At 43.8% G+C, this 27512-nt stretch overlaps 2 protein-coding genes across 13 annotated transcripts in view; one reads left to right on the top strand and one right to left on the bottom strand.

Moving 5' to 3' along the window:
- The window catches only part of SEC62 (SEC62 homolog, preprotein translocation factor), a 332886-nt gene extending 328694 nt beyond the window's left edge, over window positions 1–4192 (bottom strand). The window contains exon 1 of one of the 4 annotated variants that reach the window (XM_050779982.1): window positions 4189–4192. The gene's annotated coding sequence lies outside the window, so the exon portion shown is untranslated. Of the gene's footprint in view, window positions 1–852; window positions 857–1312; window positions 1317–2334; window positions 2340–4188 lie in introns of those variants that run through there. The other 3 variants (XM_050779987.1, XM_050780021.1, XM_050780025.1) reach the window with 3 other exon arrangements.
- Window positions 4193–6464: 2272 nt separating this feature from the next.
- Window positions 6465–27512, top strand: part of MECOM (MDS1 and EVI1 complex locus) — a 594443-nt gene continuing 573395 nt past the window's right edge. For 6 of the 9 annotated variants that reach the window (XM_050779948.1, XM_050779947.1, XM_050779939.1 and 3 more), the window contains exon 1: window positions 6492–6882. In XM_050779948.1, coding sequence (XP_050635905.1) covers window positions 6846–6882 — 37 coding nt within the window. In that variant the 5' untranslated portion in view covers window positions 6492–6845. Of the gene's footprint in view, window positions 6883–27512 lie in introns of all 9 variants that reach the window. The other 3 variants (XM_050779940.1, XM_050779941.1, XM_050779936.1) reach the window with 2 other exon arrangements.

Here is a 27512-nt window from a genome sequence, read left to right as displayed (position 1 = left end):
AAAACTGTAATGTAAGGAGGGAGAAATAAAAGCCATAGACTTGGCAGCAAAATACTGAATGGGAGGGGGGCGTGAGGAAAGTGGCGGTAAGGGATGTCAATCAGACAAGAATCCAGGAGGCCTTGCAGGTGGCATTTGGTCCCTAAGCTCAGTGGTCAATGCATGTGACAGTCTAGGGTTTCTGCAGTGGGCCAGAGGAGATGTAGCTTTTACTTGGATAGGTTCGTTCACTCCATCCTCTCCCGTGACCACGGCAGAAAGCCGGATTTGAAATGAAGTTCAATCACAGAGGCGTCCTGATTTAAGACTGAAGAAAGAAAACCTGGCCAGGTACATTCTATGGCAGTGCATCTCCAACTTCAATGTTCTAGTGAATCACTTGTTAAAATGTCAATTTTGATTTAGTAAGTTTGGTTGGGGCCTGAGACCTTGAGTTTCTATTGAAATCCTGGCGATGCTTGATGTTGCTGGTCTGCGACTACACTTCGAGGAGTATCTGCATCACCTAGGAGCCTGCCGAGAAATGTTGGGCCCCACCCCAGGATTACTGAATCAGAATCTGCATTTTAACAAGATCCCCAGGGGATTCGTATGTAGATTACACTTTGAGAAATACTCTTCCAGGTAATTCTTTTTTCAATGGAAGGGACCCCAAGAGGTCCAGACTTTCCAGGACGTCGCTCAGGAGCAGTCTGGTTTCTTTCCGGAGCTCAAGTTCCGTGCCCCGTGAAGTTACTCCTCCTGATTCTAAACCAGTAGCAGCTCCGGGAGTTTGCTCGCCTCATAATCCTCCTTGTTGGGTTCCTTTCCACCCCAACCCGCACCTCCCTGGGGCGCTCCAGCTGTTTCCCACCCCCACGCCCAGGCGGCTACTGTGCACAGCTGGAGCCCTAAGCGGTGCGAACACCAGAACTGCCGCGGCCAAGAAAACCAGGCGAGGGCGCCGCAGACTAGGCTGTGCTGGAGGAGGCCGCTCCGAGCCGGGAGAGGGCGGCCAGAGCGGCGGGTGGGGGACCGCGAGCTTAGCATCTGGTGCCAATAGGCACGGCCCTGGCGCAGCCCCACATTCCCACACTGCAGGAGCCTAGGCTCGCCACCTGGGAGGCGGCGCGCATCACCCCAAACTGCGTTTCATAAACCCTTCGGGAAATAGTTCCTCAACACCATGGGCTAGTAATCAGCCAGACGTTCTCTCCAAAGAACTGCTGATTATAATCCTCGATCGGGTCGGGGGGCCTAGATTTTAAATCGACTATTTAATGTCATCATCGTCATTATTATTAAAAGCCAGCTACCCGGACCGCTCCCTGCTCCCCGTCCCTTATATACACATCAGAAGTTGGATGGGAGGATGTTGAACTAGGGGGAGGGAGCAGGACTGTAAAACCGAATGATTTGCTAAGAAATCCGGGACCGAAAACGCAATTTACAAAACGGCGAGTTTTACAAGGTAGAGAAGGTGACTGGCCAGAACTCGCCCGGCCGCCGAACACCAGCTGCGCGTGCTCGCCGAGCCGGCTGGCCCCGAGCGCGCCTCGCTGTGCAGTGCAGCCCTGGCAGCGCGAGGATTTCGCAGGAAGAGGAGGCTGTTCCGTGTCTCGGGCCCTGGCGTCTAGTCGCTGTGGAAAGGGGTGCCCCCAGCCGCCCCACGCCCCTTGCGGCCCGCGGCGCCCTTTCCCTGACTGGACGCGGAAGCCGAGTTAGCCCTGCGCTGTCGCCTCGCCGGCGTTCAAAGCGCGCGTTTCTCTGCAAGCTTTCCTTTTAGGGCAAAGCGTGGCGGATCATTCAAAGTTAACACCTTCGGCAGCCGCTGCTGCCTGGATGTGCGCTTATATGTGTGTGTGTGTGTGTGTTTCTCTGACAGTGTCAGACAAAACAGGTAGTTTTAACATTAAAACCTACGTGTTTTATCTCGAGGCTTATCAGGTTTGTTCAAACTTTTGTGAGTGTGTGTGTGTAAGTGCGCGCGTGTCTCCACCCTCCTTTCACTCCCCCAGCCCCACCCCCACCCTGCCTGTGCAGGGTGAAGTAGTCCTATATAGCGATGATAAATATCCCTGTTGATCACTTGATTGATTACCTCCCTGAAAGGTCACGCGGGCTCGCAGTAATTTCCTTTTGCCTAAGGCTCCCTTTTCACTTTTACTCCGGCACGACAGCTCCGAGTACACGGGATCTTTATTTTTTATTTTAACCCCTAAATGCAACCCCTCCCGAAAACAATGCAGACAAGAAAAATCGAATAAAATCAACTCGAGACCTTTTCGCTCACTCTCAGCCTCCCTCCCCATCTTGCTCCATTCTTTCTTGTCGCCCCCGCCCCTCCTACTTCAGCCCCCCTCCTCAACTCAGATGTATTCTGGACACTATTTAATAGATGAGTGTCTTGCAAGTAAACTCAGGCGTCCCTTGGGTCTGCATTTCATGTCTGTGACTCTCTCCTTTTCTCTCCTGTGGACTGAAAATTCGGATTTAAACCACTAGACAAGCTATTAATTTAGCTAGGCTACCCAGGGTCCTGAACCCAATTAATTTCTAATAATTATAGCCCAAGGGGGCTAGATAGATCTCCCTGCCTCTTTCTTTTATTGCCACTCCACACCACCGAGGTCAGCGTATAATAATAAAGTGTGTATTTTGAAAGCGATCTCCAGAACAGTGAGTTATTGCAATGAATGAAAATTGTTTCCATTTTGGCTAATTGAGCCGGTGGCCGAAAGCTGGAGCCCTGAGACTAAATAAAGAGGACTGTTTCATTTCAACATGAAGAAACCCCTGCCTAGCTCTGATCACCCAGCAAGAGTTTAATTTCTTAACAGCCAACCTGAAACCTAACGTTGGGTAAACAGTATTAATAATTGCATTACAATGATTAAATTAATCTTGCTGGTAGCCAGGAGAATATAGGTTGTGATTGAATAGCATGATGTAAAGTTCACTGCACAAAGACAATAGGCCTAGAAATACCTCCATAAAGAATTCAAACTTTCTTCCAGAGATACTGTGGGGCCGGTTCAATTATAATGAGAGGAAAGGAAAATTTCCTGTTGCATGTAATGTATTGAAAATCGGTTATTTGCCATTTCTAACATTAATTTAAAAAACATAATTGGGGAAGGGATATACTTGTCTGTGTCTTTCTCGTCAATGTCCCATCTTCCTTCTAACTTCCATCTCAGTCTCTTCACTTCTGCTAAACAAACAAACAAAAAACCAAAACAAAAAGTGACAGCAATAAAACAAGCAAATCCAGACAACCCGTAAACGCATCGACTTTCCAACAAGGCACTGCTTCCAGGATGCCCGCTTCCGTAGGAGAAAACACAAGAAAACGTTGGAATGCATCCTACTGTCCCCCAAGAAAACGAATTTCAGGAAGAGAGGGAAAAGCGAGAGGTGGGGCGGGGGCGGGTAGCGAGGGCAGCTCCGCCAACTTGTTGGAGGCCTCTTTTCTCTTGGGCCAGCGACAGCTCAGACATCCCATCAGAGGGTGTCGGGAACTCCAGGGGCCGCTGAACAGACAGTCACCTGCTCTGGTCTCACGGCTGGGATCTGGGACAGGTGGAAGTGACAAGGTCCAGGCACTTGAGAATGGGAACCGGCCGGGGCGGACGCGCAGAGGTCGCTGCGCTATCAGCCTCGAGCGCGACTGGTTGCTGCTGGTTGTTTGCTCCATCAGGTTAAACACACTTGAACTAGCAGCTTAGCTCTTTATTAGCGCATACTTAGAGCAGAAAGTGAATGATAAAGAAAGAAAAAGAAAAGGAGAGAAAAAGAAAAAGAAGCCTAGCTTTTAGGTTTGAAAAGAAAAAACGAATGATATTGCGAATACTATTTTTATTTTTTTATTTTTTTTAAAGACGATGCCTGGTCTTTTCACAATGGCTTGGGTCTCGGGACACAGAGGAGTTTGCGTCTATTATTTGTTAGAGGAGGTTGGATTTTCTCGTGGCCCGAAACTGTTGGAAAGACCAGGGAGAAAGACTGGAGCGCTGAAGCCACAGCGGAGACTTCAAAACCAGAAGGGGAGGGGTGCTCCAGCCGCTCCTCATTCCACCTCCCCCTCCACCAACCACCCTTCTAGAAAAGTTTAAAAGACAGGGACCTTTAAATTTGGAGGTTCGGAGACTCTGATTTACTTCAGTCTTCCACCTCCCACCCAGTTCCCCTCACAGAACCCACCCCCTACCCCCCCAACCCTCCACGTGGTTTATAATTTCTCAGCAGCAACAGCAAGCTCAGCTTCACGTGTGGGTCTTGCATTTAATCTCAGAGTTTGGTACCTTGGTCCCCTCCTTTCCTAGGAACATTTCCTGCACCCCTCTTAACCTCCCGTCTCCAGGGGAACCCGGATATAGACAGACCCCCTGGGGATGAGGTGAAAGGGGTTAGCCGGAGGAGTGGAGGGGAGGATGGCAGTTCTTTTCTTTTCTTTCTTTCTTTCTTTTTTTTTTAAAGCTCCCTTGGCGGTTGGGCACCAAGGCAAGGTACTCAGCTGCCCCTGGGTGTCTGGCAGGGAAGGTGAGGACTGGGGGGACAAGACCTTCTAGATTTTGACAGCTGGGATCTTCAGGCGCTGCTGGTCAGTCCCCTGGCCTAGGGGATGGTCCCTAGAGAGTCCCTTACACCGATCAGAAGCAGCCTTATGAACTTCTTGCCAGTCAGCCTAATGTTTTTCTCTCCCTAGAGATTTTGTCCCCTCTTCCAAAAGCTCTCAAGCCCCATTTCTCCTTTTCCTCTGAGGACATTTGCTGGTCAGAGGGAAGGCACTTCTCCATCTAAACTGAGGGAAGCTGGTGGAGTCACATTTTGGGGGAACTTTTAGTCAAACACCTGTGAGAACCTAACAGAATGTTGGAATGGCTGGTGCTTTTGCACACACCAAATGTGTTAGTACACTCACCTTTATGCACAGGACAGCAGGAATTCTAGGTCTGGAAAAAAACCCAAGTGCCTCTTTAATTCAGGGTGGATGATAGAGTTCTGTTGTGCCCACGTGTGTGGGCACTAGAGCCTTCTTTTTTGGAAGTTGTTTTACTCCTGTTCTGAGTAATTCCCTCCTCTATCTTCCTACTTCCCTTCCTCACATTTCAACCTTATACATCTGTCTCCCTTGAGACCTGTAACTTGGTTCTCCAGGGACCTCTATCTTACAGTCAAATACCCACAGAATTACACAGCTCTGGAGAAAGGAAAATGGTAAGCATCCTTAACAAGGACAAATTCTTTGAACTTTGATTCTCTGGAATAAAGAGATTTGCAGGCCATTGATACCCTTTGGGGTTGAACCTTGCTATTTGCTCTCTCATACCCGCAGTCCTAGATTTGATAATAAATACCAACAGGTACAACCGGGCATTCTCAGTGATTCCCCTTCCCCTCCACAGTCTTTGCCAAACTCATGCCCAGGACCTGCTTTTCTTTTCCTTTAACTTGAACATCAAGGATGTATTGTTGCAGCACCGAGACTGAAAAGATTGTAATTTTCTTTTATGGTGTCTGGCAGGATTTGCAACAGATATTAATGGGGACACAAATAGCACATGGAAGGTATTGAACAAAACTGTTTAATGCAAGAAGGTTGTACCAAAAGAAAACCTATACCTAGTTGGGATTGATTCATACCTTGTACACAGCTAGCCCCTATAGGAATTCCCATTTCTGAGTGGCACTTCATTGGTAAATCCTGTAATTAAAGGAAATTTCAACAATGTGTTTTTTTAAGAGTGTGTGATTTCCCCCCCTATTCTTCTTTCTTTTGACCACGAGGTTGTAGGTTTAAGCGAGTGAGTGAAAATGGCAGGCAGGCTGAGCTGCATCGGGAGGCGACCGGGGCAGCGGTGGGGGAGGCCGGAAGGTGACAGCCGACCTTTGGGAAAGCAGGAGGTCTTGGATGTCAAATGCCCGCGCTGGCCCGGACCCGGGAATCAAGGGTGATCATTACTAGTTGGTAGGGAAATAATACTGAAATGTCCCAAGGATGGCAGCAAACATTGGTATTACAGCTAAAATCGAGGAAAAAACCAGTTATTTATTCTGCTTACAACCCTGAAAGCGGAAGCCGCAATAGCTTCAGTAGCAGTAGCAGCGGCAGCAGTAGATTTCTCGAGTTCAGGATGATTCCCACTTTCTCCTGGATTATTAGCCGAGGGTCCAGCCCTTCTAGTTCTTTAACAGAAGGGTTTTTAAAAAATGTTTTTAAAGTTTTTTTTTCCCCCCTCGCTTCTTGCTTTCCTTATAGATGGTATAGAAAAATGTCTGCAATTTATAGTGGGAAAAACAATAACAATAATCATGATACAAGCTTATTGGTGATTCTAACACGGAATCAATCCTCTGCCCAAGCCTTTTCAATTCCCCCCTCCCCTTTTTTTGGGCGAGGTGTCTGCTCCCCTCTGGCTCCCTGCGTTCGCTCCCCGCCCCCCGCCGCCCTCCCCGCGGCTCCCTTTCTCCGCCTCCTCGGCGATTGCCATCTGACAAGATCTCCAAATCAAAGTGATAAATCGCTCCAAACTTTTTTTGGCGGCGCTGAGATGTTGGAGGGGCGTCTAGCGCGCATGTGCGAAGGTGTCCAAACTGACAATGCTGGAGAGATAGCGAGTGTGGATTGAGAGAAAGGGAGAGAGGGAGAGAGAGTGAAAGAAGAAAAGACAGAGAGTGACTGTGTGGAAGAGAGAGAGACACAGAGAGAGAAACAGGAGAGAGAGAGAGAAACAGGAGAGAGAGAGAGAGAGAGAGAGAGAGAGAGAGGAGAGGGAGGGAGCGAGAGGGAGAGCAAAAGAAGGAAAGGATCCAAGAAAAAAAAGCCCCAACCACACACCAGCGGCTGCAGGACTGGGCACAGCATGAGATCCAAAGGCAGGGCAAGGAAACTGGCCACAAGTAGGTGCAATATCCCTTTTCTATTGGCTTTCCCCCCTCCTCTGCCATCTTGCATATCTGTCTCTAGCGCTCCGGGAGGGAGCGCGGGCTGCCTCTAGCGCCGGGGCCCCGGGTGGAGGGCAGGCGCAGCGCAGCCCCAGCAACCTGCCGGTTCCAGCCTCTGCCCCCGGTCGCCCGTGCTCTCGCTCCCGGGTTGGGCGTCGGAGGAGCCTGGGCAGCCCTAAGCCCCGCGCACCGACCAGCTGTGGCAACCCCGGGGTGGGGGTGGGGGTGGGGGTAGCAAAGACTAGGGGTGGGAGGGAGGAGAGAGCGCGAGAGTGAGCGCGAAGGGGTGGGGTGGGGGGAAGAGAAGAGGAGAAAGTCTCCCCCTCCCCTCCCCTTCCCCCCAGGCGGGGGAGAGTTGCCTCTGGCCAACCAGCTAGTCCCGGGTGTGGGAGGAGGGGGGCGCGGGGGATGGGGGGGCGGGCAGGAGAAGGGAGCCCTTTCGAGCCTCCGTTTGTTTCTGGGGTTTGGGTAGGGTAGCAGGCTCAGAGAGAGCCACAGTGGCGGCGGCGGCGGGCGGCTGTGGTGGAGTTGGGAAAAGTTGCGAGGCGGCCGCTGGAAGTTGCGCGGGCGGTCGGGTGGACTGCGCCGAGCAGCGGCTGCGGTAGTGGGCGCTGTGCGCTCGGCCATGCTCTCCCGCGCGGCGCTGCGCGGCGGGAGGATTGCGGCGGGGATGTGGGACACCAAGATGGGGGCTGTGATCGCGGGCTGGGGGCGGGGGGCACGGGCAGGTCAGAACTACCGGCTCTGCAGAGCCATGTGCAGGTGGGGAGAGAAGAGGCCCAGCGAGCGCTCGGAGGTGGGGAGATAATAGGCCCAGCGAGCGCTCGGAGAGCTAGGAACGGAGGGCACACAGCCAGCGGCGGCAGCCTAGGAGCAGGAGGCAGAGAGGGCGCGCTGCGACCCGCGCACCTCGTACTGGCTGGGCGCCGAGCAACCCCCAGGGGGCGAGCTGCAAAAGCGTTGGGCCGCGGAGAGGGCGCAGCGCAGCCTCCCGCGCTTGGTCTGGATGCAGCCTGGGTCCAGGGTCAATAACCCTCCCCGGCGCCCCCTGCCTGCCCGGCGCGGAGCGGCCTTGGTCTGGCGGGATGTGGGCGAAGGGGTTTGGGGCGGGGGCGGTGGGACACCCATCCCCCACTCTTACAGCAAAAGTGTTGGATGACTCGCCTGGCTTTGCCGGCGGGGCCCACACTTTCCCACACGTTGTGATGCTCCGCCAGGACTGTAGGCGACAGGGCTGCGTTTGTCCAAATGCTTCTACTTCGAGTTGAAGGGGACTCAGCGGCGCCGAGCCCCGAAGTATCTCGGAGCGCTCCTCCTTGAGGTGTCAATACGCGGGGCTGGAGCTGCCTCGGGAGTGGACAGGCCGCCGTTCGCTCTCCCACACTCGCACTCGCCGAAAACAGAACTCTCTAATTGTGTTGCTTACGGAAGGCAAAATGAGAGATGGGAAGTGGGTGGGATGCTTCTCCCCAGTGAAATCCCAGTCTCCCCCCGCGCGACCCTCGAACATTAGAACCAAGTACGGTAGGTATCGTATCCACGCCTCCCTGCTCGCTGCGTCCCTGCAGCAGCCCGGAAAGTCGGCGGCACCTCGGCAGGCTCGGCTTCGCGGGCAGTGGAGTCGGCGGTGTAGCCCGGCGAGATGCTGTCATCCCAGGCGCCTTTCCAGTGCTTTGTCCATTCCTCACCCAAGCACTCGTACACTCCCCAATACATTTCCTTTCCCCTGGGTCTGAGAAATCAACCTAAATATAGGGGTCTCTGGGTCATCAGTCCATCTGTTTCTCTTTTGGGTATTGTTCTTTACACTAGCTGCTGCAGTGTCAAAGGGCGCCGGTGGAACTGTTTTCCCTGTTTACTTTTAAATGAGGCCGATGTCTTTATTTTCATCTGAAGAGAAATAAATGTACATATACTTGAGGTTTGCGGGCTTCGATTTGGACTAAAGGTTGGGGGAGAGAGTGTGTGTGTGTGTGGGGGGGGGGGAGTTAGCGGGAGTGGGGTGTTGGGTGGGGGTGGGTAGCCCTTTTCAACCATGCCTAAGTTGTGAAATGAAAGCTTAAGGCTTCGCGCCGCGACTCACTGCCCCATAACTTCCGAAGTGAAAGCAGAAAACAAAACCCTTCGAATTTTCTTGAGCAGCTTTTTTAACTATTTTAATTGCCAAGCAAGACATACGATGCCGTCTTAAAATATTCCTGCACGCACAGTCCACTCAACATCCAGAAACTGAGCCTCGTTTCCGATCTGATGATACTTGTCATTCAACTGGTGGGAGACCCATTTATTTTGTCCCCAGGGTCCCTAAAGATGCCGCTGCCGCTTTCCGATAGCTAGATCTCAACTCTTACAAACTTTTACTGAGCCTCAGATTCCCGCTTGCACTGCTCCAGCTGTTGCTGCCGCAGCTGCCTTTCTCAGACAGAAGCACTGCGTTGCAATTCTTCAGTTACAATCTGGGTAATAAAGGAAATCATATTAAAACTACAGATTTTTGTATTTTAAAGCGCGATTTCCTTCCCCCAGTAGCGCGTGGCGGAGATGGTTGGTGACCCCTGCGGTGCAATCATCCAACGAAAACTTCACTGCTCTGCACCAGTTTTCCTTTTTCAGGGTTTAGAAGGGGCGTTGTTACCACAATACTTTAAAAAACAAAACTACTTTTATTGTGGTAAAAAAAAAAACCATTACAATGGAAACAAATTACATATAAATAGTTGTTTTCTCGTCAGCTTGTAGTTCTTTTTGTCTTTTGTAAATTTCTTTGGTGGTCTTAAGTCCTGATTTGGCCTTGGCTACAGTGCAGGAGCCCATGGACTTAGACCAGAGACCACGGACCCTGAAAATACCTGCTGAATCCACACCGAGATTGAATGCACAACACAGTTTCCAACTTGTAGGGCTTGTTTTTTATACAATAGTTGAAACCAATAAATTCGTTGTAAGTCATTTGGGAAGATTAAAAAATTTAATTAAAAATAAAATAAAAGGCAGGAAGATTGACATTTGCAGTGCCTAACGCCCCTGAATTTTATTTCCATCTTTAAGAAAAGAAAACTAAAAGCCAAGCCGACTCTGGCAGCGCGGGGAGACTTCCCAGCCATTTTCTCGGGCAGCTAGGATAGCACCTGGGCCGTGCCTGAAATGCCAGTTGCTATGGTCCTGACGGATGGAAAGGAAGCGCAGGTTGGGTCTGCCCAGCATGTCTAAAGCCTGAAACACCGAAGCCACACTTACCTTACTTCCCCAAAGTGACAACGCGCGGGAATTCAGTCACAGCAGAGAACGAGTTGCATCCAGTAACTCCCATAGCTACCGGCCCCCCAGAAGTCTCATAAAGTCACAAAAGGCGATGCGATTAGCAAGACCGCAGGGAGGGGGGCACTTGTTGCTTCTACACTTGCTCTCTGTTTAAAAAAAGGCCCTGAAGTAGGAAAGGTAGATGCCAACCCTTTCTCCCGTCCTTAAACTACTCACCTTGTCAGCCCAGTACCTAAGATAAACAAAACAAAACAACCTCCCGACAACAACAAACACAACACCCAGATTCAGGCATTCACTCTCTGTATGCCCACCTACTTGGGTTTTCCGTCATCCTTAAGAAACTCAGACGAAAACAGAGCTTTGTTTTAAAAAATACGTTTATTTGTTTATTTCAGATGGCTTCTGAGGAGGAAAATCCTTCTCCCAACGGAGGCCGAGGCCCCTTCTAGGAAGGCGGTTTATTTGCCATTACTTGACCATTACCCTGGCTTAGGGCTTCTTTATTGCATTTGGCACTTGGAGCACAGTCTTCTTGCAGTATTTTGATGTGTTTTGCCAAAAAAAAAAAAAAAAAAAAAAAAAAAAAAAATGTGTTTAGGGGAAGGTTAATTACGCTTTTCATTCTTCCCTCATCTCCAGCACTGTGGAAGGCAACGGTTCATTAGCTGTAGAGGCAGAAAGGCTAAAAAGCAAGGCTTCTTTTTTTATTTGTAGGGACTGCAGAGTCGTAGGTATTGGCTATAGAGTGCATGTGAGTGTGTGTATGTATGAGTGTGAGTGAGTGTGACTTTTGCCGGGTAGCCCAGCTTCCAGGCTTTCTGAGCCAAGGCCTCCCCTAAGCCCTGGGGCCGGCTTCCTGCAGGGACAGACATTCAACGTGTAAGACTAGAAATTAACATGTCATTCCACGAATTTTGGTTTTTCTTCTTTCTTTCTTTCTCTCTTTCTTTTTCTTTCTTTCTTTCTTTCTTTCTTTCTTTCTTTCTTTCTTTCTTTCTTTCCTCTCTCTTTTTTTTTTTTTTTGGAATTGAAGGTAAGGAGTCGTAAGCAATTTCTCTTTAAACATGTTACTACTGTTTGGGAGTTTATTTTATTTTTGTAAGTTGGGGCCAGGTTGTCCAAGGCTGCAGTCGTGACCTGGGGCAGGAAGGGGGGACGCCATCCCCCCTGGCTAGAAGGACAAGAGAGCGGAGTTGCCCCCGGCACGCCCGGCTCACCCCCCTCTCTCCTGGCACCCCCCTGCGCGTTGCCTCCGCTGGAAGCGGGCGGTGAGATGGAGAAACTTGACTTGTCATCTCCTGGTCACCGGCTTTTTCCCTGTTCCCAAGGCACCCAGAGCCCTTTTCCCAAGAGCTGAGCCCTCCCACGCTTCATCTCAAAACCGTCTGGTGCTGGGGAAGTGGCCCCAGATGGACGTGGGGGTGGGGCTGGGGAAGCCCCAGTGAGATGGGAGGCAGTTGCTCACTCAGACGGCCCCCTACACCTCGCTCCTCAGGCTGCTCAGCTCAGGGCTCCAAGGTTTGGCCAGAACTCTTCTTCGCCTCTCCAGTCTCAGAGGGGCTGCGTGCCTGGCGCGCTGCTTCCCTCGGAGCTGGGTTTACATTGACAGTGTAAACTCACACCTACACATGCGCGTGCTCACCCACACACGTCTTGGCTTCAGGAAGACGAGGGACACTCTTGTGCAGAGGGCAGACACACACTCACTCATTCACTCTCCCCGTTGGGACAGGCTCCTTCCCAGCCTCGTAGAGCAAGGGAGAATGGGTTTGGGGAAGAGATGGGTCGGGAGGGAACAGTTACACTCTGATGATGCCAGATACATTTTTTTGGAGTGACGGTTAACCCTTCTTCCGCTGGAAGCCGCTGTCTAGGCATTTTCTAAAATGGTCTGTAGGGTCTGCTTTTCTTTTCTCCTGGACGGCCCAGGATAAATCATTAGTTCCCTCCCTACTTCCCCACTCCACTAGCCACGGTCTTCTTTCTAAAATTAGATTTCCCCCTTCCCACTCTTCTGGCCTTCAGAGTTTACCAGGGAATTTTCAAGGAGATTGGCTGTATAGTGAGAAAAAGTGTGAGGAAGAGGATAAAGAGGAGACAGACAAATCGATCAGAAAACCAGAGAGGGAGACGGGAAGAGAGAAATGGTGTAGTTCTTTCAGATCCTTAGTTTGCACACAGATTGGTATTATCCTACCCAGCCCCTCCAGGAAATGAAAAAAGTATAATCCTTGTTAATTACCTTTGCTTACTACATGCCATACAAGAAACTTCAGAGATGTCTCTACATAGGGAAGAAACTGTTTACAAGACTCTTTCAAAAGTGTGACATATTGCTCTAGTTCAGCACTAAAAACCTAAACACACTTAGCCTCCTTTGAAGTGCCCTGGCTGGGGCAGCTTATTTGAGTGTGGTTCAGATATTGCTGTGGGTATAACTAATGGCTTCTACCTATTTAGCTCAAGTGGGAGGAGAGAAAGGCCTGAATTCCTTGTCCAGTGGGTCCCTCTGGAGACTGGGTTCTGGCTTCTTGCCAATTCTGTACAATGTCAACATTGAATATTTGAATTCCCAGACTCTATTTAACACGTTTCTAAATAAATAAACTCATTGTGTGTCTGTGTTTAAAATTATTTCACCTCTTTCATAAAAGCTACAGCATCTTATTACATTGGCCTTGCAAGTTGATTTTAAGAAAATAAACAAATAGATCTCAAGGCATTTTAATAACCAGATCTCCACAATTTGTATGTATTGTGAAGCCATTCTCCTACGTGTGGCTGTGTAGGGGCTACTTAGAGGGATTGTGGGCTGTTCTGTGTGACCTCATAGTGAATTATAATAAAAACCCCAACTTAGTTCGGAAAGTCAGTGAAATATTAACTGCGTCTAAAGGGAGCCTTGACTGTGTAACTTTAGTACATTTAGATATTTGATAATTTTGTCTACTGGGTCTACAGCGGACAGAGAGCTTCACTGATGTTTCCTAAATGGTTGTCTGAATACAGACCCCCCTTCCCTATTGGTATCAGTAGGTCTAGAACTCTGCCCAGATGGTTTTGTTTCTAGGCACTTTTTTATCTGTGTGTGTCCTTGTAAGTTGGAAGAAGTACATATACAGATATTATCTTCATATTTCACTTTGGTGAAAAAACCACAAGTCCTATGGTTTTACTAATTACTTAGCATTTAAATATCCATACAGCATTTTTATCTATACAGAAACATAGTTGTTCTAAGAAGTACATACTGAATTTTTTTTTAAAGGCAAGTTCTAGTCCTTTTGAAAGTGTGGACCACATCTGGAGTTGTTAGGAAAGAAAGTGGAATTTACTCTAATTTATGTGTATAAAGTATAACGTTATTAGAAAGAATGGGATTTGAAAGGGCACACAGCAGAACCCATAACATTTAGTGGGTAATGTGGAGAACTCAAAGCCAAGACAAAAATACCATCAACCCATGCAAACCCTAAAATAGATTACAACGACCTCAGCCATTTTCATTTTCAAAAATAATAACCATGATTAAAATGGGGGAGTGTTTTGCTTGGAACCATGCTCATCGGCATTATTATAAAAGCTGTTTTGTGGTTAAAGAACTGTTCATTATAGAAAAAAAAGGGAATTGAATTTTTAATCAAATTCCTGACTCTTCAAAATCGCACATTCTTGAATTAATTCTAATTTTGATATTAGTTGTTATTCTTATTCATTAGCAAACATGCTTTTGGCTAGTAAATTCAGCCAAATTCTTGACTATTGACTTTTATAACAATTCTAAATGAGAAATTTATTTAGAAAAGAGATTTTATTACCTTAGTAAACACGTGTGTAGGGATCATTAAGTACACAACATAAAGAACCAACGTTTCCTAAACCTTGTTCAAGAACCTGCCTAAATGAATTAGTTGTATATGTCAAGGTTGTTCAAATGATGACATTTATGAATGAAAGTGCTTGTACATAGCAGTTTTTGGGCTTTGGCGATGGGCAGGCTTACACAACAAATATCGATGTGCTAGGCCCTGTGCATGGGCAAACCATGTTCCCTACTCTCATAAGCATTATAAACGTACACATCAGTGTTTGAATATGCGCATGATCTCTGATTGAAAAGTCAGGTCCTTTTCAAATTACTGAATGCCTCTGAGGCCTAGCATCTTTACTTGTGAAGCGGGAGTAATAATACTACCCTCCTTGGGCTACTCTGAGAGTTAATTGGTATAATGTGTGCAAAGTACCTAAGGCACATGCAATCACTGAATAAATCTTAGTCAGTTTCAGTTTCCTTATAATTTATCAGTTAAATTTTCTGAAGAAGAAACACCCTTTTTTCCCCTCCTGTTCAATGTTTTTATCCGGTTTCCTTCGTAAAAGTATTTGCATGTCTATAGTAAGCACTTTGTATGTCTTCTCAATAAATTATGCCCTCAGAATGAAAGGAAGTCATATCTAAAATTTGGGCACATGAAAACTGTCCGTACCAAGCCAAACTAGGCAGGAAATTTGTTCTGAAAACTTGAGCATCTTCCTTTGCCCTTTATTTGGAGTGGGGGTGAGGGGAATGTGTAAATAAAATGATTGAGATTTCAACTTTTCGCCACAGATTGTGGCATTGTATAGCTACACAGCCCAAATTTAGTTTTGCATAATCTCTAGTTGTCATTAGACAATACGCCCTCCTGAATGAAAATGTGACTTTTAATGGAATGAGTTTATAAGTCACTTTACTACTGTGGCTGGGTTGCTTCTCTTTAAATGAATGGATTGGACTAGAGCAGAGCTTGTAGATTTGCAGGTACCATAAATTAGTGAAGCAAGGTGGGTGCAAGCCTTAAGCTCTCTCCTATTTTTATTGAATTTTTCGATACCTAGTCTTTGTATTTCAGAACAAGAGGGAGTGGTGGAGATGGTGGGAAACTGGCAGTTCAAGCCTCCTCTAAAGGCGGCAGCTTCTTTTCAGCTACAGCTCAGTGTTACCATTTGGGCAAGGGGGTTCAGGGTCGCCAGGTCTTCTACTTTTTAAGAGAAGCCACAAATCTGGGTTTTTATGTAATTTTTCTCTACTTTATAAAATGTTGATTCAATTTTAAAAAATTCCGCAGGCCCAACCAAACACCTCTGCCTGCAATATATAGTTTGCAGGGTTTGCAATGTCCAGATTTGTTGATTTCCAAGGGTCCTTCGAAGTTTCATTTTATGGTGATATCCATAAGGGTTTCTGAATATTACTTTGTGTTTTAAGATCTATATTTTCTTAATATTATGTGTGTGTTAATGTGTGTGTGTGTGTGTGTGTGTTTTGATAGGTGGAAGTACTTATTACAGAATCTGATATCTGGCCATTTATCTGGAAAAATAGTCTTTTATGACCATGTTGTGTCTTTCTTTCCCTCCATGCCGTTTCATCATTAATTGGCTTAAGAAAATAAACTGAAACATTCCCTCCGCTTCTTGTAGCCACTGGCCACCATTCTTATTTCTCACTAAACCCAATTCTTTGATTTGTGGGCTGGGGGTTGGGCAGTAAATCATTAGGAGACAGTCATCTGTGGTTTTCCACAATGGGAGAAGGAGTCATTTGGCTACTGTGGATATTCAGAGGAAGAGTTCACCCCTGCCCTCCTAGGAGAGTCCAGATGTAATGTCCTGTACATCTGTAACTGAGGAACCCAACTGATTTTTAAGACCTGAACCTACGATGGAGAAATTAGTTTTTAAGGGATGAATGTCTTATTTGACAAGAGTGGCTTTCCTTGTAGGAAGGTCATATATGTTCAGGGAACATGTGAAAATAAATATACTTTGCTCTGTTTGTTATCATGAGTTGTATTTCTAGCAGAAGTGATAGGTGAATAACAGGTAAAATTAAGTCTTTAGGATTAAAAGGTGTGGTGATGGAATGTCACCACAATGGACTCTCCCAATAAAGATTTGACTAAGCACTTTATAATATCTAACTCAATACTGTAGTCATGGGACTTATCAGTGAATAAACAGCACTATCAGTGAACATTGTTGGGAATATCATCAGATAATGCAATGCTTTTAAAGGAGGATTCTGAGTAGTGATGAACCATGCATATAAGCATTATCAGTGGATTATCACCTCATTCCCAATCTTTATACCTGATGCTGAATATCAAATTCCTAAGCTTGGCTTTTGAGGGGCTCTACTTTTGTGCCAGAAGAATGTGGTGACTCTTTGCCTGGGGTGAGATTTGCCTGGGGTTTGAATCTTGGCTCCACCACTAACTAGCTGGTTGAAATGAAGGCAAGCCATGTAACATTTTTGTGCCTCAGTTTCCTTGCTTATGGACTAGAGGTACTTACTTCATGTAAGGGCTCGATCAACTAATGCATTTAGAGTGCCTTAAATAGAATAAGAGCTCAATAAGTTTTTTTATTGACTTTTCAGGCTTGTCTTATTCAAGACTGGACCATTCAGCCTACCTTGTTTACTCATTCTGTACCTCTCAGTCTCTTATCAGCCTACTCTTGTGTTTCTACCATCCAAATTTTGGCCATAATGTTGCCATAGTTTGTAAATCTACCCATACGGTACACTGACCATCAAAATCTAACTCCTGTAAGATTTCATTTGAACTACTACTTCTTCATGATCACTCCTGGAGATACGACTTCTGTATGTTATTTCATTCCAATAATATGGAATTGTCTTTACCTGTCATCATTTTGACATTTTATTATAAATTGCTTGTCTTCATGGTATACATCTTATTTTTCTAGACAAACTGTAAAACTCCTGGAGAGCCCATTTCTGTTTTGTATAGGGCCTAATACTATGCTTTGCATATGGCAGATATCAATACGATTAGGTGATGGTGGTTAGCAATGGGCTTTGGTGGATTATGTGAACCCCTTCAATTTCTTGGCCTGTAAAACTTGTGCAGTTAAGTAACGTCAGCACCAGAATTCTGGGATATCTGACATTTCAAGTGCATACTAAATCCACAATTCACCTATTTTGACAGTGATAAACCACCTGGAAAGTGGAGTATTAGTCCTAATTTTCACCCATAATGTCCCTCATTTTGCCAGTGCAGGTATAGCTCATGACTCCTCACTTAAATCACAAATTGTTATTGATCTTAAACTCTGTACTAGACCTGATTCTGGAGAATGTCAAAGGAGTCAAGGTAGAAGTGGTAAAGCGTTCTGTGGACTCATGTAATTCCTAAGGATTTGGGAATATTCAGTTTACAAGTCATCAGAAGCTAAGTTTTTACCTAAATCTTAACACCAATTTAGGCAGTTTTGCTGCCTAATATTTATGCTCTATTAATATAGAGCATAGTGTCAGGCATTTTGCTGTATACTTAAATGCACTTTTGTGATTAAAGATTCTTTCAAACAATTTAAGGTTGATAGATAATGTATTGAATCTTGTTTTACTGATTAAATTAACCCAACTCACTCAACTCTGTTCCCTTAATTCAAGTGCAAACATGACTTCTTTTTCTCTGCCCCTCCCCACTCGTCTAACCCCCATCCATCGTTTCATAAATCAACCATCTCTGTAGAGAAAATAGGACTGTCTGTGTCTTGGACAACTATCCTCAAGTCCTGAATGATTACAGGCTTTTAGTGCCTGTTAGGAGTTTTCTTTTACCAAGAACAGTCATATATGGTTTCTTGTGTGCCAGGACTGCTCCTAAGTCAATGGGAACCCCTTTAAATCAGGGCAAGACTAAGAACCACAGCTTTTATGCTTTGCATAGACTTTACCTTTGGTGAGCACTATGGAATTAGTAATAAAATGTTTCATGATAAAATGATAATAAAAACAAATGGAGGGATGGAATAACTATCTTGGTTTTGGCTAGAGTCATAGTTCATGACCTTCTTTGGGTCCCAGACTCCTTTGAGAATCTCATAGAAAGTATGGAGCTTCTTTCCAGAAAATGCACATGCACATAAACATTTTCATCCAATTTTAGCAGCTCATGGATTTCTAAATTTCTAAATGGTTGAATGGGGGTTCAACCATTTTTTCAGACTTGATTCACTTTAGCATGTTTATTATAAAACATCTTAAAGTTTTTATTAATCTTTTTTCATTATCTTATAAACAATATTTTTTCTTATTACAAAATTTATACACAATAATTTTTAAATGAAAAGAATGTATCAAATAAAAACGAAAGTTATTTTCTTTCTTTTTTGTCATAAATTGCTTGTAGATGACCACCATTCATCCTTTAGTGTAGCTTCCAGCAGATTTTTCCTCCATGCATATATTAGCACATACATACATACAGATTTACAACTTTTTACAGCAACTTGCCTTTTCTTTTTTTTCTTCTTCATAGGTTATTGGGGTACTGGTGGTATTTGGTTACATGAGTAAGTTTTTTTAGCGGTGATTTGTGAGATTTTGGTGTACCCATCATCTGAGCAGTATACACCACACCATATTTGTAGTCTTATTCCTCGTCACCTTTCCACCCTTCCCCCCAGGTCCCCAAAGTCCATTGTATCATTCTTATGCCTTTGCATCCCCATAGCTTAGCGCCCATATATCAGCGAGAACATCAATGTTTGGTTTTCCATTCCCGAGTTACTTCACTTAGAATAATAGTCTCCAGTCTCATCCAGGTCGCTGCAAATGCTGAAACCAAAAAAGAAAACTATAGACCAATATCCCTGATGAACATAGATGCTAAGATCCTTAACAACATAGTAGCTAATTGAATTCAACAACATATCAAAAAGATAATCCACCATGATCAAGTGGTTTTCATACCAGGGATGCAGGGATGGTTTAACATATGCAAGTCAATAAATGTGATATACTACATAAACAAAATTAAAAACAAAAATCACATGATCATCTCAATAGATGTGGAAAAAGAATTTGACAAAATTGAGCATCCATTTAGGATTAAAATGCTGAGCAAAACTGGCATTTAAGGGACATACCTCAATGTAATAAAAGCATTATTTTATTGTGACAAACCCACGGCCAACATAACACTGAGTAGGGAAAAGCTGAAAGCATTCCCTCTGAGAACTGGAACAAGACAATGATGCCCACTCTCACTACTCCTCTTCAACATAGTATTGGAAGTCCTAGCCAGAGCAATCAGACAAGAGAAAGAAATAAAGGGCTTTTTCTTTTTTAAAACTTAATAATACACCTTGGATCTTTTGTCTGTATGTATCAATCTAAACCATTCTTTTTAAAGGCAGAAGATCCTCTATTGTTTGGATCTAACACGTTTGATTGAACAAATTCCCCATGGGTGACATTTGGGTAGTGTCCAGTTTTCAGAACAGAACAGAGAAGTTCCCCAACCAGGACCCAAAGGAAAATGAAAGTGAAGTCTGCAATTAAAGGAAGCTCACAGTTCAGGGTGAAGTGTGCTGACCTCTGAGACACCGGCACAGCAGGGCTTTGGGAAGGTCATAGAGGGTTGCCTTACCCTGTCAGGGCAGCTCAAATTTCCCAGCATCTTCACCTTCTGGAGGATCAAGGGTCTAAAACCAGAGCTAAGGTGTATCTTTCTAAGATCCATGGTGACATATCTGTGATATTTCAAGCTTACTGGATGATTTTGGGTGTTATATTATGCCCCATTTCCATTTCTTCCTGCTGCTTGGAACAGGCTGTAGCCGAAATCAATCCATGTAGCCCCAACTGGGTAAGGATAAGTAAGTTGTCAGAGTTTCAGGCCTCAAGCCTTTTTTTGTTGTTGTTAAGTGATTTCCTTGTTTGCGTGGGACATTATTATCATACTGCCTTATCCTGTACATGTACCTAAAGCCAACTGATGCTACTAGACTTACCAAAACTTTTTTGATGTTCTTTAAAAAATTACCCACAATAATTTCTAGCTTATGGATTATAAAGACCATTTTTATAGAAAAATGTTTTTTGCTGGGTAATCTATGGGAAAATTTTTATAATGGAAACTATCTCTTACTTTTAACTATAGCATAAAAAATATGACAGTATAATGTTACACACTAAAGCCCATCAGATGCAAAATTCCAGTTTTTGATTATAAGTTATAAACCAGGATACAGAGACTTCTGAAAAGTGGTTTTCTTTGGCAATGATGATGTTGATTAAATATAAAAAATTCAGAAAAAATTAGTTCAGCCCATTCCTTTACACAGAAGGTTACAAAAATGGAATAGCTGGGTTTTGGTTCTACTGGGAAGAACTATTTTGCTTATTAAAGTTCGTTGGATTACATCAGATTGCAAACATATTGGACATTTTAGACTGGATTTGAAAAGGTACCATTCAAGGAGTTAAAATTATTCATATAAATCTTTAAGGGATTAATTTACTTTGCAATTTTAATTCCTTAGAGCACAATATTTGGTCCAAATGCATACTTTTTTTGGTGTGGATGTTTACTGGTTGTTCCATGAGGGCATTACTCTATTCATTTTTCAAAGTATATTTTAAGTTAGATCAATCAAATTGAATTAATAAATAGTTATCGAGTACCCAGTATATGTAAGGCATGATGAATTAAATCCTATAAACACTCAATTTCCTGAAAATATTGACCACCAACATTTGACAGACATACATATACCCCTGACAATGATTTATTAACAAGCACAAAGATATCCATGACTACAAACTGGTTTTGTGAGCTTAGAATACTGAATCCTAAGCCTATCTCTTCTCCAGATATTTTGTTTTCCTTTTTTTTTTGAGATGGAGTTTTGTTCTTGCTGCCCAGGCTGGAGTGCAATGGAGCGATCTCGGCTCACTGCAACCTCCGCCTCCTGGGTTCAAGTGATTCTCTTGTCTCAGTCTCTGGAGTAGCTGAGACAGGGTTTCACCATGGTGCCCAGGCTGGTCTCGAACTTGTGTGCTCAAATGATCTGCCAGCCTCAGCCTTCCAAAGTGCTGGGATTACAGGCGTGAGCCACCATGTCAGCCTGGTGTTTTCCTGAAAAGTCTCCTATCACATTTGTCTGTTGTTAGGGAAATGCTGATTGCAATAACTGAGTAAGATGTAGGATGTATTTACACAGCCTAAAAATACTTTATAGAAATACAAGCCTTGGGTCTGCAGATGGGCAAATTACTCTTTCCATGCTCACAGTTTTAGTGTATTTTTTTTTTTTTTTTTTTGAGACGGAGTCTCACTCTGCCGCCCAGGCTGGAGTGCAGTGGCCGGATCTCAGCTCACTGCAAGCTCCGCCTCCCGGGTTTACGCCATTCTCCTGCCTCAGCCTCCCGAGTAGCTGGAACTACAGGCGCCCGCCACCTCGCCCGGCTAGTTTTTTTACATTTTTTAGTAGAGACGGGGTTTCACTGTGTTAGCCAGGATGGTCTCGATCTCCTGACCTCGTGATCCGCCCGTCTCGGCCTCCCAAAGTGCTGGGATTACAGGCTTGAGCCACCGCGCCCGGCCAGTTTTAGTGTATTTTATCCTCTGTGCAGTTAGAGCAAACTTTTCCATCACAGTTCAAGAACAAGTTCTCTTTAAAGGATCTCAAAGAATTCCTCCAGCTTCTTGCCACTTACAGCTCTGAGAGCAAAGATCTGATCAAAATGCCCAAACTGAAGTCTCCATGGTTTCCAAAGGTGTATCTTTCTGCTAGGTTCAATTTTTATCCAGTAGAAGATAGTGCTACCTCGAAACGGACGTAAACTCACAGAAGTGGCTTGTCTCTCAGGCTGGCATGTGATTTTCTTGTTCATGAAACAGAAATAAGAATAAAAAGCACTGCGTTCTCTTCCAACTGTCTTTGCCAACCATCTTGCTGAGCTGTGTGTATGCATCCAAGCCAATGTTCCAGCCACTAGGCTTGGCACAGAAATCAGTGCATTGAACATCATTACTTTTGGGCACAGTCTGAAATTCTAAGCAAAATTCCCCATTTGCCTAAATGCATAAGATGCGAGTGATTTACGTATCCTGTTGATAATGATGCAGTATTGAAATACCAGCAGAGACCGTGGTTTGACCCATGAAGCAGCATTGTATCATCTTTTTTTTTTTTTTTTTTTTTTTTTTACCTAAAAAGGCTGGGTAGACAGATCACTAGAGAATGGGAAATGTCAAGGTGAAAAGCATTGTATGTCTAGGGTTTTCAAAGTGCCTCATGGTCTGTATATCAGATCTCTCTTCTTGCCCTCGAATGATGATAATATCAGTCACCAAGGTTTTACCTTCAAGAAGACAAAATACTCTGATATCTAATACAGTACAATGAGCTCTATCTTAGTTAACCTTCCAAGTGAATCCTTAGCGTTGGCCAGGACTTGTAGAATGTGACATGTGTTTCCTTCTACTGCTTCTGGAGTAATTTACCTACCATGTCATAACATCTCATTATGAAGCTTGTTAATTACTAATAACTTTCCTAAGAGGAAAATGCTGTCTGTGACATTTTGAGCCCTCCCCGCCTTGAAGATAGGGACTTGTTTTTTTTCTTAGGTGTGATCATCTCCAAAGTTCAGTATATTTTGGGTACCGTGAACATGTTTTCTGGCAGATAACGCTGACTGGGAAGTCAGGATGTAGGGGTGAGTCTCCAGTTTGCTACTTATCAGTATGGTATCCTTCTGCAGGGCATTAACCCTCTGAGCCTCAGTGTCCTCAAGTGTAAGAGAGGAACAATAATTACCTTCGCTTTGGCTTCTTCCAGACCAGTAATGCTAACATAAGATGGCATATGTGTAAACTTTTATCAGCTGCAAAAAGCTGTGTGAATTTAACACACTTAGAATTTCTTATTATAAACTCTAGAAATTATAGAATATTAAAAATGCTAAGAGGATGTTAAGAATGTAGACTCTGGAACCACATTATTTACGTTTTGCAATTTTAATTCCTTAGAGCACAATATTTGTTCCAAATGCATACTTTTTTGGTATGGATATTTACAGGTTGTTCCATGAGGGCATTACTCTAGTTAACATTTTTCAAAGTATATTTTAAATTGGACGGCGTGGCTCTATCACTACCTAGTTGTGTGGGAATTGGCCAGCTATTTACTTCTCTGTGCCTGAATGTCATCCTCTGTGAAATGGAGATAATTTATAACAGCAACAATAAGTAATAACGCCAGTCAAGGTCGTTTAGTGTTCATGCATCATTGCAGTTAATCCTCACATCTCTACGAGGTGGAGGATATTATTGTCTTAGCTTAGAGATGAGCGCTCTGGAGACATGTTTGTTCTTTGCTCCAAGCCTCTCAGCTTTAAGTGCAGAGCCAGGATCCAAACCTTGATCTGCTTTACAATAAAGTCCGAGAACTTAATCTGAATGAATGTTCCACTGCCTTATTTTTTTTAATCCAGAAATAAAACTAGAACATTACATTGCCTGGGCATTCCAAAGCTCATAAAAGGTAATAAGATTTTGGATAAAAGACACTCTAACTTAAAGAAATGATTTCATACAACTCTTAGTAAAGAGGAATTTTGCTGCAATTTAAAATAAGACAGCTTCTTTGTACGACAGAGGCTGGTCATCACTTCATCTTTCATTTTCTTCCTCGAGTTATCTACATTGTGATTTTCTATCATGTTATGATTTTAGTTTTGTTTAGGGAGCTCCAAATGTCTTGGCTGAATGAATGACTTAGGGATACTTCATTACTTCATCACAAGCTAATCATACTTTGTAATTTACCAGTGGATAGATGCTGCTAGATTCAGATTTTCATTTCCTCAACAATGTGTTGTGACAGTAAACATGCCTGAGCTCACCAGCATATTTTTAGGGCAAGGAAAGCTAGCTACAACTTTCTAATTTTTTTTTTTTGTACAATAATTGAAACCAAGTCCTGTTCACTTATCCTCAATTTGTTTTAATATCCAAATCACTTGGGCCTGCAACAAAGTATTTGACTAGTTACTTAATTGAATAACCTGCAGAATTCAGATAAGGGAAGCCTACTGAGCTCTCAGATCTAGTTCTTTTTTTATTTTTAGGGAAAGGGCAGTGAACAAGTTAAGAGAAGAGACAGTGACTTTCAAATATGGCTGCATAGAATCACTTGGAATGCTTAAAAATACTATTCACCCCAATCCAATTAAATCAGAGTGTCTGGGGATGGGACTCAGGTAGTGGAGAGCAATGTGAGTCCTGGACATGAGAAACTGGGAAGAAGGAGGTCATTTTGATTAAACAATAGGGAAATAGCAGGGCTATTTCCAAATGCTACCATTGGGGGCTACTTCCAGCATTATATGTATTTTCATGTATGGTTTCCTTTCAGTTTTTACAGGCTTAGGGTTATCTTTAAACTAGATAATGATCTTGCTTTCCACCTATGATTTCTGGCCTTTGTAGCAGCAATAGATGAGAGATTTTCAGTTGTGAAAGAGCATTGGTGGGGAAACTTCATCACAGAGAGTGGATGTTTGTGGAGAATCCAGAAGCTCTGATATCTTTTTGACCATTTTGATCTGGTGGCCATTTCTCAGGAGACAATAATGTTTCTTCAGATTAAACAACAAGGAAAACAATAGAAAAAAACTTCAGAATCAGCAGCTGCTTTATGAAAGAGCAGTTTACTATTGCTAGCCACTTTTTTCCTTTGGTTTTCTAGAATTCCAGACAAAAATGTTTCTGCCAACCTTCCCATGCAAAGGGAGCAATGGGAATTCTAGAGAAGGTATGCAGGGAAACCAGAAAAAAAAATACATCTGTCTCCTCAGAAATGTTAAAAACAGGCTATTAGGTTTTAGGGTGGGATTGAGCTATATTTTAGGAAGTTTAGATGTTGAACGTTAGTGGCCCTTATGCTTGGTTGGTTTTAATCAATGCTATCAGTCATATTCTTCCATATACATTAAAATTCATTAAATAATCTCATTTGTTGTTGTTGGACAGCCTAGGCATGTTCAGTTGCACCTGAGTGTACATTTGGTCTGTGTGCCTGATGGTTCTGGAGGTTTAGTTGAAATCGGTGGGACGGACACATGAACAGCCCCTGTTAAGGAACACAGTCATTTGCGTGTACTTATGGTGAAGGAGAATGACTTTACTCAAAGAGAGGACTAAGTCAGTAAAGAGGCATGAGTGTGTATTTATAAAATGTGTGCAGGTGTATATCTTTGGACACCTGAAGGGCTCCCTCCTTCAGTTTAAACTGTGTTTCAAAACTATTAACAATATTGCACAAACCTCTGAGAGATTTCATTTGGATTCTGCAGTTTATTTCAATGCTGCTTAATCTAATTGCCCCTTTGTTTTGTTTCCCCAAAATGATCACTTGAGTTTTACAATTTTTAGAATTTCCTTTGAACCAAGTATAAAGGAATATGATGGTTCAGTTGTTGAAAAGAGAGATTAAAGCCAGGTTTTTATGAGAGTTTTGAGTTTTAAAATTATAATGCCAGTGTAAGATGAATATAAAATGTAAAATGGCAGGAGCTGGGTGTGGTGGTTCACACCTATAATCCCAGCACTTTGGGAAGAAGAGGCAGGCGGATCACCTGAGGTCAGGAGTTTGGGACTAGCCTGGCCAACATGGCAAAACTCTGTCTCTACTAAAAATACAAAAATTAGTCAGGTGTGGTGCCATGTGCCTGTAATTCAAGCTACTCAGGAGGTTGAGGAAAGAGAATCGCTTGAATCCAGGAGCTGGAGGTTGCAGTGAGCCGAGATTGTGCAACTGCACTCCAGCCTGGGCAACAGAGTGAGACTCTGTTTCAATAAACAAACAAACAAACAAACAAATAAAATAAAACGGTAGGAACCGAACCAAGAGTAGAATTTTCTAGCCTCAGGAGTGGGACTTCAGAATCATAACTATTTGAGATAATCTATGTATTTTAAGAGTATTATAAGTTATGGTGCAAGAGGAGTTTTGTAGCATACTATATGGTAAACTAAAGAAAACAGAATGATTCTATTCTACAGTTGAGGCTTGAAATAAGGAAGATGAGGGTAAGTTTTTCTAGGCAATGCATACAACAGGGGTGAAACTGGTAAGAGAATGCTGGCTTACCTATTTCTTTCTTAGCTGCCAGACTGCGTACATTTGTTGCTATCAGAGGCAGTTTTGTGACTTGTTTTATGAGAGTTGAGCATCTCTAGTTGAGAAACATCTTTTTCACTACAGAAATTATTCATTTCATTTTCACTGTGGTAAATAAAATAGTTTCTGCTATAGTGTTTAAATACCATTGAGATAAAATAGGAGGCTGTATTCTAAAAGTTAGACCCAATATTCAGAACCCAGTGGAGACGAAGGCCCAAGGTCAGGCCAGAGTTGTCATGGTGCCCTCAGTTAATGTTTTTGAAGCTTCCACTTGGTGAATGATTTTGGATGAAGGATTCTTTTAGTAATTTTATAAGTGACCTAATTCTCTCTTATGAAGCTTATTTTGAGAGTAAGCAGAAGGAAATGGTAGTAATAACAAGATTGGTTTGTGCTCATTCACACTTTTCTGCCATTCGGATTCTGGGAGTAGTGGGGTGGGATACAGGATGGCAGAAAAGAATGTGGAAGAAAAACAGGTGTGTAGCAGAAAGGGGATGTGCAAGGTGGAGCACATTTGGGGTACTTATAAGAGGGTTTCTTTAGAAAACACAGTGCTAATAACTCAGTATTTAAAGGCACATATTTGGGGATTCGCATATTTCCATTAATAGTTCTGTGAAAAGAAAATTTAGCAAAATCAGATTGATGACTGATGTAATTTGACTCCAGCCTCATAAATATGCAATGTTATTTGAATGAGGAGTTGAATTATTAGGCTCCCTGAGAAAAAATGACAATTTGGTTTGCTTCAGAGTTTGTTGCAAACATTTCTGCCCTGTATAAATGTGTAAAATGATTTGGTAATTTAAACACTAGAAGAAAGGCTAAATTTAATTGACCAGTTTCAGTAACCATTTGTTACTTAATATAGAGATATTTTTTGCTCTCCTTTGCAGCCCTGACTCTCTTTTCCTGTTTTGTGATTGCAGATATTCCTTTTTTTTTTTTTTTAGACGGAGTCTCCCTCTGTCACGTAGGCTGGAGTGCAGTGGCCGGATCTCAGCTCACTGCAAGCTCCGCCTACCGGGTTTACGCCATTCTCCTGCCTCAGCCTCCCGAGTAGCTGGGACTACAGGCGCCCGTCACCTCGCCCGGCTAGTTTTTTTTTTTGTACTTTTTAGTAGAGACGGGGTTTCACCGTGTTAGCCAGGCTGGTCTCGATCTCCTGACCTCGTGATCCGCCCGTCTCGGCCTCCCAAAGTGCTGGGATTACAGGCTTGAGCCACCGCGCCCGGCCAGATATTCCTTTCTTGAACCATGCCTTCTATAATAGCTTTGAGAGATGCTATTGGGTTTTCATTCTCCTGATAATTTCACACTGC

Source organism: Macaca thibetana, chromosome 2 (genome assembly GCF_024542745.1).
Source record: "Macaca thibetana thibetana isolate TM-01 chromosome 2, ASM2454274v1, whole genome shotgun sequence".
In the NCBI taxonomy this organism is placed as follows: Eukaryota; Metazoa; Chordata; class Mammalia; order Primates; family Cercopithecidae; genus Macaca; species Macaca thibetana.
The sequence above is the reverse complement of the archived record's forward strand: the minus strand, read 5'-3'. Positions and strand labels throughout refer to the sequence as shown.